This window comes from Melopsittacus undulatus, chromosome Z (genome assembly GCF_012275295.1).
Source record: "Melopsittacus undulatus isolate bMelUnd1 chromosome Z, bMelUnd1.mat.Z, whole genome shotgun sequence".
Classification (NCBI taxonomy): Eukaryota; Metazoa; Chordata; class Aves; order Psittaciformes; family Psittaculidae; genus Melopsittacus; species Melopsittacus undulatus.
Genome location: NC_047557.1, coordinates 10338995 through 10350606, shown reverse-complemented (window position 1 = coordinate 10350606; position 11612 = coordinate 10338995). Strand labels below are relative to the sequence as shown.

Genomic DNA, 11612 nt, shown 5'->3' with positions numbered 1-11612 from the left:
TGCCCAGTATTTCCCAATGAGGTGGATGCAGCCAGGCCAGATGCTGCCCCAGGGAATGGCTGTGTCTGGAAGTTGCCGAAATTCCCCCTTTGCCTTGTCCAGCTCCGTAGCTTGGAGGTGGAATGCAGAGCACTGCATGGAGCAAGCTGGAGCCTACAGGCCAGCAGGAAGCTGCTGCTTTGGTGGATCCTGCTGATGGCAAGTGTCCATGAGGGTGGCAGCATGAGGTGCTCAATGAGGAGAGCCTAGAGGTGATGCTCATATGGCCCATTTACATTTTGATGGGTTCAGTTTCCCGTGGGGACTCCCCCATGCACTCCCCCTTGTTTCCACTGTAATTAATAACTGCATTACCAAGGCTTCTGCAGGGTGAGTGCTCAGGAATGCTGCCTGTGGTATCCTCAGGGCTGCATCTCCAGCCTTCCCAAATTGCTCTGCATGAGGCTTAAATGGGTCAGCATACAGTATGCTCTCTCCTTTTCCCAAATTGCTCCAGATTCCCTGACCATTCCCTGCCTGTGTGTGCCTCTGAAGAACCTGGATCCCAAAACACCCCCTGCTCCTCATCTGCATGGTCTCCTCTGATCCCCAGGCTCAGCCCCATGAGGGAGATGGGGCAACCTCCCTGCATACCATAGGGATGCACTTCAGAGATGACCACTCTCTTCTTAGAAATCCCACTGACCCCAGTGGAGGGGGAAACCCGTCACATTCCCCTTACACAATGGGAGCGGAAAGCCCCATTCCTCACTCTCCCGTGCCTCTCCTGGGTAGCAAAGGCGATGGAAGAGCCATGCTTTCACCCACTTGGCACCAGACAGCTGTCTGGGGGAGGCAGACCCTCTTTGCTGTCAGTGTTGGCAGGGTTTACCCCCAGGATGTATTCCCAACACTGGACATGCTCCTTTTGGTGTGTGGCCAGATGGGAATCAGAAGCGGTGGGAGCCCCGTGTACTGGGGACCAGTACCACATACAACAGACCCCCAGCACCCATTCCCAGCCCTTGGTTATACTCTGGTAGCTGAAACCCACTGAGCATGGAGGAGATGGGGGCCTGCTGATGGGCATCAACCCCAGCACCCATTGCCAGTGGGACAGGGCTCTGCCTTTGGGGCTCCCTCTTTGCTGCTGGGGAGTACAGGTTGCTCCTAGGGGTCTGGCCACCAGCAGCCAGGAGCTGTGATTCTCCCTGCTATGGCATCACTTGGACAGCACCACGGGGAGATCAAAAGCAGACTGATCCCTGAGCTACCCTGCATCATCCTCAACCCCACAGGAAGACCGGGGCTGATGACTGATGCTAAACCTCCTCCACCTAAATTCCCCTTCTGCCAGCCAAGATCTCTCTCTAATAGCTTGTGAGTGCTCTAAGAAGGCAGGTGCTGATTGAAGTTAATCTGGCACATCCTGTTTGTGCAGCTCATTCTGCCTCAACCCTGCGGCACAGCCCCGGCTTGCCAGGGCACAGGAACAGCTGGAGGTGATGGAGGAGACCATCCCTTGCACAAGGCTGGTGTCAGTGCAGGGATGGAGGACTGTGGCCACTGGTACCCACCCCTGGCTAAGGCCAAAGGGTAAGAGTCTCCTCTTGCTTCTCACTGTGCAGTGGGGAAGGGGCAGAGCTGCTGCTGCCTGAGAGGAGCAGGGGTCCCCACTGAGGTCCCCAAGCCCCTGTGTCTTGTACACAGGTAGGTATTTGTCCCTATGGAAGGGCTGTGCAGTGCTTTCCATCTGAGATGCCAGGACAGGCCAGAGCTGGAGCAAGGGGAGGGTGAAGGGATGTAGATGCTGCTCTAGGAATTCTGCCTTGGGGGGAAACATTTTCCCTATTATCAATGGGAATTTCTATGGGTGCAACTGGTGTTGTCCCTGAGTCCCTCCAAGAAAAGCCTGTCTCTGCTATCTCCAAACCCCTTTGAGGCAGCTGCTGAAAGCAGTGAGACCCCTTCACCATTCCTGCTCCGGTCTGCACAACCCCACTGCTCTCAGCATCCCACAATGACATGTATCAAGGCTGAAGCAGGCTGGTTAAGGAACATCACTGCAGGTGGCACTGGCAGGTTATGAGTCACCATGCCTGGATAAACAGCCCCATCCCTGCGCTCCTGATCAGGTTTGCAGTGGGAACACTGATGTTCATTCCCTGCTGTGCTCACAGCCTCTGTGGGCGATTTCTGCTCCTGTGCTGTGAAAACCTGTTTCCAGGAAGCTCTGTTGATGTCTCTGGCCATGAGCCCATTGCTGGGTCACCTGGAAAAGAGATTGTCTTTTGGTATGTGAGATCACAGTCCTGGGGCAGGGAATGGTGGCTGGGCTCTCCTCCATGCATCAGCTTTGGATGTGTCCCCACTGAAGGCACTGGGGAGGGCAGAGGGAGGCAGACAGGCTCCTGGAACCAGATGCAGGGGCTCAGACATCACCCCAGTTCTGACACATACCCCAGAATTGGGGTTGAGGCAAATCCTTCCTGCAGCATCAGGGGGTTGAGCCTCTGTGATATCTAATGGGAATGTCCCAGAGACATCTAGGACTGGGAATTGAATGGGATGAGACACCTCATGTGCTGGCCTAGAGCCCTAGGGTACTTTCACAGGGTAAAGGGACCCCGGAGCTGCAGCCCCTGTGGCCTGTGTGCTGGCTGTGAGGGTGTTTGGCTTTGGGACAACGGAACAGCTGGTTTTAGGGAAAGGAGATGGGATATTTGGGAACTGCTCGTAGATTAAAATCCAGCCTGTGGTAAGACTTGTTGCAACTTCCCACCCCTCTTCTCAATAGAAAGTGAAACCCACGGGGCTGGAAGGATAAATAGGCAGCAGGGAGCAATCAGCAGCAGTGCAGAGCTCACCTCTGCTGCCTGGACCTCACCAGCGCCTCCAGCCCATCCATTGCCAGACTCAGCAGCAAAATGCAGAAGCTGCAGCTTCTCTGCCTCTGTCTCCTGGTGCTGGGATGTATCCTGGATGGTAAGAGGGAACCTCTCACTCTGCCTCTCCTGTGCAAGGAAGGTTTCTTGCTCTCTTTTGCATTTCCAGAGGTCTCTTATAGGGATCCATGCCTGGGGCTGTGCCCCAGCCCTCTGCATCCTCTGTTGTAACCTGTCTCAGGACTCCATCCTGCCCAAAGCCCAGCAGCAGCCTGCAGTGTGCTGGGTCTGGAAAGCTGTGCTTAGGAAAGGCAGTGGAGCAATCCTGCCTCCCTGTGCCCTAGCCCAGCTTCCCAAAGGGAGCATCCTTTGGCATTGGACAGGCTGGGGGACAAGAGGCAGGGCTTGGGAGCAGAAAGGAAGGTGTGTGCTAGTGCATAATCCATGTTTGAGGAGATGCTCGTGTGGGATATGGTGTTTGCACAGGTCACAGATGTCTGGGTGGGTGATACCAGGCCTCTGGTGTGGGGAGCTGGGGAGTCCAGGTAGCTTGTGGTGTTACACTGCACCTTGCTGCATGGGGCTACAGGCATCCCTGGGCTCTGTCAGCCTCAGTGGGCATTCACAGTGCATTCACAGTACATAATACAGCATTTGCTTGCAGGGTGACTGAGGTTCCCTACCCCACAGTGAAATGCAGGCAGCTGGGTCCCTCGGATGTCACAGGACCCATCCATACAGGGTGGGCTGGTGATGGGGTTGCTGGTGTCTGTATTGCAGCATCCTCTAAACAGACAAAGCCCCCTGTGCTGCCTTGCTTGCTGCTGGTGCTATGGGAGGGACACAGGCATGCAGAAGTGCTGTGTTCTACCAACCTGCTGTTTCTCATCTCCTCTGCTTTGTTGGAAAGAGCCAAAGGGGTGTGGGAGCAATAAAGATCTTGCTGCATGTGCATAGGGCACCATCCTGCCCCACAGCACCTTCCCCTTCCAGGATGGATGGGTGAAGGTGCATCCAAACAGCTGCATGTTGTGTTCCTCCTCCAGTGCACGGTGGGAACAACGTCTTCGACTGCTGCCTGGGGACAAGGGACAATCCCATCCCGTCACGGATAGTGAGGAGTTACCGGCTCCAGCTTGTGCAGGATGGCTGCGATATCCCAGCTGCTGTGTAAGAGACAACAGCCCCAGGGTGGTGATGGATGAGGGACACAGCCCCAGGGGTGATCACCAAGAGCCCCTTGGTGATGACCGAGGGATGGGCCCTGCAGGGAGGCAGGGAGAGGGGCAAAGCAGAGCTGGAGGAGGAGGTTTTGGGGTTGAGGGAATAGGGAAGAGGCGTTGGAGATTAAAGGCTCAGTCAGAGCAGGACCTGCCGGGAGGGGAAAACATGGGACAGAAGACAGGGAAGAAAGTCACCTTTAGGTAGGGATGGAGGAGGGCATTGGGGGAGGCAGTGGGTGAGAGCTTGAGCTGTGCTTGAGCATGCTTGGGGTGTCCTGCTCACCTCATCTTGGTCTTTTTCCCTATGGACCTATCAGGTTCATCACCACAAGGGGCAAGCGCCTCTGTGCCCCCCCGCAAGCCCAGTGGGTGCTTAAGCTCCAGGAGAAGCTGAATGCCAAATTTGCCCGGAAGGTAAGAGCCATCCCTGTTCTCAGCTGAGAATGGGGGCAGTCGGTGGGGGTGTATCCATCACCAAACAGGCTTTTCCCAGTGTGACCGTCCTGCTGGGAAGAGCTGGGACATGCTCTATACTGAGGCATGGGCACTTTGTCTCTGTCTCCATCCCTCCTTCTGGGACCAGCTCGGCTTCTCACAGTCCCTCTTACCCCCAAGTAAATGCAGCCACAGGCTTGCAATAAGTTTAGTGGGTGCTTTGCAAGCCCTGCCAGGTCCCCATTGTAATGGCTTGGCCACAGGAGGTCATCCATCCCTTGGTGACCACATGGAAGAGACTCAGGGGAGGCTCCTGCCCCAAGGATCACACTCATCACTGTTGGGTTTTCACTTTCCCAGGCCAAACACCAGGGCAAATAGGCTCCGAAGAAGCCCATGGCCAGCCCCAGCATCTGGAGTGGGGCTGGCTCCCAGCTGTGAATCTGAAGCCAATGGAGCCAACCTGCTTCCATGTCCAGCCGCAAGCCAACCCTCTTCAGCACTCGTGCCAGTGCATGGGGCTGGGCAGAGCACTGCCTCCTCTCTCCTTTTCCCTCTATCACCTCCAGTGTGACCCAGCAACCTGTGTGAGGCTGAGCCAGGGGCTGCTGGACCAGAGGCTCCATCACCTTCACAGCTGTTTGATGGAGACTGTCCTGCAGGATGAGTTTGGGCTGTCTCAGCCTTCCCTTCAGCACAGCAGCTGGGACCTCCAGCACTAGTCTGACCCCTTTGGTTTCCATCATCAGTCCCAAGCCTGAGTCCTGCATCCCTGGGAAGAGCTGCCAGGATGGGACAGTGTGGGGATGGAGGGGTGTGATGGGGATGTTCCTCACTGGCTATGCACTGTGGCAATAGATGCCCTAGGGGATACCATGGTCTGTGCATTTCCTCTCTCATCCCTGACTTCCCTGCACTGTTTCCCCTCTTGGCCTCCTTGCATGGGTAGAAATAGAGCCAGTAACACGGTGGTGGCAGTGATGTTGTCCTCAGCCCCTGCTCTCCTCAGGGACATCACCCTCCTCCTTGGTCCTGCAGCTGCCACCGTGCTCACACCCTGCCTGGTGCCAACAATCAGTGTTGGTGCTGCAGGTATTTGCTGCTAGGTCTCTTCAATGCAACAACCACAGAATAAGCTGCTGCTTCTCCCTCGTTTTCACTGTGCTGTGATTTTCCTAAATAAAAAGAAAAGACAGTTGGTGGTTGACCTGTTCTGTGTTTGAGCCCAAAGGCTGGCATGGGGTGCGCAAGGCAGCGTTGCCAGTGATGCTGTATGGGAACGGGGGCTGTGTTGGGGTGCAAGGAGGGGGAAAAGGGGCTTTCATAGGGGTGAAAGGCACATTCTACAGCAGCTGGGCTGCAAACCTCTCCTGGGAGGACCTTAGCATCTTGTGGTGGGTGCTCTGCTCTGTGCTGCTCATCAATGCTGACAGAGAAGATCCCCAAGGCACCGTATTGCAGAGTGGGGTAGGAGGGAGCGTGTGGTTTTGCACCATCCAGCCTAAACCACTTCAGTCCCACCAGCAGAACTGCTGGGGCATGGGATGTGAAGGAAAAGCTTCCGGAGCAGGTCTTTTGTCCTTGTAGTGAAGGGAAACCAAGCCACAGTGTGGGCTGCCCTTGCAGTTCAGTGCTTGTTAGCATCTGGGGTGCAGGCAAGGAGAAAGAGCTTTTGGGGACATGGAACCAGGAGAAGACACCTTCTCTTGGGCACACCAATGGATGGAGGGGATCCTGCCCCTCGTCACTGCTGATCTGGGAATCATTGGCTGTTTCCTTCCCAAGCCTTGGATCTCCTGGACTTTGTCCTTGCTGCCCCACTGTGGCCGCATGTCCACTTGGACACTGCCCTGTTGCATGATCCATGTGATGTTTGAGTGAAGCTGCTCCATTCAGCTGCATCATGGGCTGAATGCGGATGGTGGGATCTGCATGGCCAGCAGCCAGGCTCCCTGCTCACCTCCCATGGACCACGGTGCCATATATGACTGCTCACATCATTAATCATGTTCACTGCCCCTGAACTGGTTTTGGTGCCAGCCGGCAAGCAAGGGCACAGGCTGGCAGTGAGACAAGCCAGGGGCTATTCCTGCAGGATGTGGGCACATTGCCACTACAATGGCATCCACAGTGCTGCAGGGGTTGGGATGTCCAAGCCAGAGGATGTCCAGGCACCTGATGGCTTCTGCTGACACTTGTTGAATGCAAGAGTAACCCTGTTCCTTTTCCTGCCCTCTTCCACTGCTCCCTTGGTTGCTGCCTGGGGCTCCCTGCTCTGGGACCCTCCTCCCTATGGATATACAATGCCTTGGGCTCGGCTGTCTCTTGTTGTGACTTTCCCAGAGCACCAGCTCAGTCCCAGCTCATTAACTACAGTGACAGCCCCAGCAATACAATCTGGAGTCAGGAGAGGAAGAAGGCTGGTATGGGAACAGGCCAAGATAAACAGCGTGACTGGGAAAGGAGGATAACTGGTACTTGTTGGGGCAAAAACCTTTTCCTGCTGCTCGCTCGGTGACCTGTGAGGGAAAATGATCGGGGAAGGGGAGATGCTCCATATAGATCTGCATCATGGCTGAGCTGCTGCTGCTATGGGTCCCTGGGGCTGCAGGAGGGGCTTAGCTTGGGGCACACCAGGTTCATCCTTGGCTGGAGGATAACCTGACAAGGAGCGCTGTGTCCTGGCCCAGTTCCTTGGGAAGCTGAGGGACAAGAGTCTTGCACCCTTCTGTGGGATACTGGAAGCAGGTTTGTCAATTCCCATCAGTTTGTGGGGTCACTTGGCCAACCTGCCTACAAGAGCATGGCTGTATCCATCACTTCTGGGGTCAGTAAATGTGCCCTCCTCACAGCAATGCAGCCGTTCAGCATGGACCCCAGTCAGGTCCTTGTTTTCTGTAGCACTCTAGGGGATGGTGATCCAGGTCCCAGCTCCAACAGCAGGCTGCCCTTTTACCCCTGTTTGATGTCTGGGGCCAGGTCCTGGCTGTCTATCCCTCCCCCAGCAGTTTTCCCTATTGCAGAGCCCCATTCTTGGAAACCTGTCAGAACCAGCAGGGCTCAGTGTTTCATACACTACAGAGTGAGTTTTTCTAATACAAATGTCAACAATCTCTTCAGGGGGAAGCAGACACTTTCCTTAGAGAAAGCAGCCTGTCACTGCCACATCAAAAACACAGCCAAGAGCTAATTTCAGTATAAAGTGTTCCAAGCCCTCCTGTTTTTCTCTCCCAGCTGTGTTTTCCCTGCTCTTTACCTACTCAAACTGCATCCTCAGGGACTGCTGGGGCAGCACCAGGTTTTGCTGCAGTACGATCCAGACATGCCCTCAGCAGGTCTGGGGTGATGTGCAGGGATCATTTGGTGTAAGGTGTTCTGGAGCAATCCCTGCAGCCCTTTATCCATGCCCAGGACCTGTATTTCACATGTTGTGCAGTTATAAATAATTATAACTGAAAAGCTTTCCCAGGGAGCTGACAAAAGAGCTGCTCTCCCAGTGACTGTGCACAAAGCCTGGAAAGAAAGAAAAGGATGCACCTATCTGAGAATACTGAGTACACTTTGGGATGCTCTCTGGCTGCCAGGATCTTGAAAGCACTTCTCTCACCTGCCATAGAATCATAGAATGGTTTGGGTTGAAGGGACCTCAAAGCTCATCCAGTTCCAACCCCTGCCATGGACAAGGACACCTTCCACTGGAGCAGCTGCTCCAAGCCCCTGTGTCCACCCTGGCCTTGAGCAGTGCCAGGTATGGGGCAGCCACAGCTTCTCTGGGCACCCTGTGCCAGTGCCTCACCTTAAAGAAGTTATTCCTAATTTCTAATGTAAATCTCCCCTCTGTCAGGTTAAAGCCATTACCCTTGTCCTGTCCCTACATGTCCTTGTAAAAAGCCTCTCTCCAGATTTCTTGTAGGCCCCTCTCTTGGATGATCCCCAAGCTGCATTCAAAGGGCACAAGTCACTGCAGGCACAATCTGGTGCAGTCTCAGGGTCTCCATGGGCATTCCCACCCATTCAAGGACCATAGCAAAACAGCCTCCTGCTTCTGTGCAGCAACAGAAACAAAATACCCCTTCCAGGGGCTTTACTGGAACTGGTTTTAACCCTTGCCTCCAATGGTGTATGGGGGCTTTTTCTGTCACCAGCATCCCTCACGTTTGTGTTTGTTGCTCCTGGAGCCCCACATGCAGCTGCAGACAAGGCAAACAGCACTGCAGGGGCTAAAACTGATCCTCTCCTGCAGCCCTGATGGCTTCTTCTTATTGCTGTCTGGTGCAGAGGAGTCCATGGGATCTGTGAACATGCTCTGGGCATGTTTGCTAGTGCAAAGGCTGGCTGTCCTCCATGCTGGTGCTCTTCTCTACTTGATGTCAAGGCAAGAGGCTACTTGCCATAGGCACAGCTCTCTTAGCATCAGTGCTGGACCTGGCTGTCAAGGTCTGAGAGACCTGTCTGTGTTTTTGTGAAGAGATGGGACACATGGACATTTGGGAAGGGTGGGAAGCCAGGTGATGGGCACCCATTTAGTCTTATCCCATTGCACTGTTTACTCTTGCCTGAACAGAAACGTGTGTGGGTGATGGAGAGGATCCAGGTCTGGCATCACTCATCCTCAGGCCCCTGCTTGCTCCCCTCTCATTCCCAGCATATCATCACCAGTGCTGCTTGTCTGGACACTTACTGCTGAGATAGGTCTTGTGGGAAGATGCCAGGACCCTTGGCCAGGCTGTGGGTCTCCAAGGAGCCATCCCTGCAGCTGAATTCTTCCTGATGGTATTGCCCATCCTGTGCCTCCATGGTCTGATCCCCAGGACTGGAGCCATGGGACCAGGGTGCTCTTGGCCTGAATCCCAGGGGTGAAATTGAACCCAGAAGTTGTCTGATATGGGGGACCCTTGTGACCATGCAGGGCTCAGCTCTGTGTTTTACAGGTTTCAGGTACTACAGCTCGTTGCAGTGTAGGCTCAGCCATAAGCCAGGTGCACCCTTGAGCAGATCCCAGGGCTGAAAGTACCCTTTGTAAAGGGAGGGGGCATCCGTCCTCTCTGCCCTCAGATGCACCCATCTTCTCTTTATGCACAGTAGCAGTAAAAACTGGAGATTAAAGAGAAAACCATAAGGACAAGCAGATAGGAGACTTGTCCTCCTGCCAGAATCTCTGGAAAGTACCTTCCCCATTGCCCATCCCTCCCAATGAACCTGTAGGCAGTGGTGAGAGGCTCAGTGACATTTCTGTGGCACTCCCTACCTCTCCCTCCTGTGTTCCTGCTTAGCAGTACCTCTAGGTAAGGTTTTGTCTGCTCCCCAACGTGTGCCCTCTGGGCAGGAGGGTTGGGAGAACTTGTTCTCCTTCCTTTCCCCAATTGCTCTGAAACCACAGCAAACCAGCATGTCTGCATGGCAAACAGAGCTGGGTCTGTAGGAGGTTGAGGTGAGGGGCACCAGCCAGCTTGGAGGGGACTTGGAGGGGACTAATGAGGATGTGGGAGCTCCATTAGCTCTGCTTGGGAGCAGATGGGAGGGACAGCCATAGGGTGAGGATGAGGAGAGGGCAGTAGCAGAGATGATTTTGGAGCTTCTCGTCAATTTAGGACATTGACATGCAGCCCAAGGCATGCATTAAACCCATAAGCATGAAAATTCTTCCCTTGTCTGGGATAGAAATGGAGAGACAAAACGTTGCTAACAGGCACACTTGGATGCTCTTCCTGTGGTCCTTGTTTTGCCCTACCAAGTGCAAGCCTCTAACCCTGCGGCCTCCTTTTCCCTCTGTCTCTTGGCCCCATGCTTCCCAGTTTCTGCCCAGTCTCCTTGGACTCCTGTGCCTGTCCAGAGGGGTTTGCCAGCTGTGCTGTGTCCTGCAGATGTGCTAGGTGTGATATGCCTGCTTGTCTGCCCTGGGGCTGTTTGGCTCTGCGGTTCCCATCCACCTCCTCCACAAACACATCTCACTCTTCCACAGTTTCCCACTGAAAGCAGAAGGACTTTCCTTCCTGCAGATGTTCCTGCTGGGGAAACCCCTCCTCTGGTGGGATGAGCACTGACTGTCCCCACACCGCAAGCACACAACTGTGTTTACATGAGCATTCTTCAGGCTTGTTTAACTTACCAAGCCATGGCTTTCTACTCTCTCTGGAGGGATCGATGCTCCAGAAAGGCAGCATTTACTATCAGGAGTCTGGTGAGCTGCTGAGGTGGTCTTTGGTGGGGAAATTAAGTGCTTTCCGTGAAAGGCCCTGTAACTTACTGCTCTTATCTGGCTGACATTGCTTTTAGGAAGGCAGCAGTCAGCATTTAGGGTGATGGATGACAGACACTGTATTGCAAGGAACAAAAGTAGAAGTGTCCTGTGTACGATACAGCTACAGAATCGCCCTCTTCTCACAGTGCTTGGTTTCATTTCCCAGTGACTGTGCAATACTCCAGAGTTCTCCTCTGTCCCTGACAAGGCCATGGATAACCCAGGGAATTCCCAGTGTTGGAACCTGTGGGGCTGTGGGTTTCACTGCCTGCCTGGGGTGAAAGAAGGGCTAAAGTCCATTGGGCTGATCTCTGCTATTTTGAAAGGCTGTGTCCATGCTGTGCAATGCCTCTGCTGTGGGAAACAGGGTGCACAGAGAAGCTGTGTCTGCCCCATCCATTCAAGGCCAGGTTGGACACAGGGGCTTGGAGCAACCTGGTCTAGTGGAAGATGTCCCTGTCTGTGGTAGTGGGTGGAACTGGATGAGCTCTGAGGTCCCTTCCAATACAAACCATTCCATGATTCTATGAGCCTATGACTCAGTTGGCTTGGGCAGGTCCTGGAGATGCTTGCACTCAGCTCTTCACTTCTTACTTAGGATAGGCTCTACCCTGTTTGTGCTGCCCCATATCTCAGGGGCAGTAGATATCTTGCAGCATGAGGGGATGGTAGGAGGAATCTCTCTCTACTTGAAGCTTGGCCTGGCTTCAAGCTAAACTCCTCACTAGCCCTGCTGCTAGCAAATGCAATCCAGGTGGCCTGTTCCAAAAATCAGCATCTCCTGGCACGCTCGGATCCTGTAGAAGCAGCATTCAAAACTATGTTGCTAAAGCAAAAAATCACCACAAA

General features: G+C 54.1%; 1 protein-coding gene across 1 annotated transcript; it reads left to right on the top strand.

The window, feature by feature from the left end:
* The first annotated feature begins 2845 nt into the window (after positions 1-2845).
* Positions 2846-4903, top strand: CCL19 (C-C motif chemokine ligand 19). The gene is made up of 4 exons (XM_005143466.3): positions 2846-2964; positions 3911-4034; positions 4405-4501; positions 4883-4903. The coding sequence occupies exons 1-4, from the start codon at positions 2907-2909 to the stop codon at positions 4901-4903; spliced, it is 300 nt and encodes a 99-aa protein (XP_005143523.1). The 5' UTR covers positions 2846-2906.
* Positions 4904-11612: the final 6709 nt, after the last annotated feature.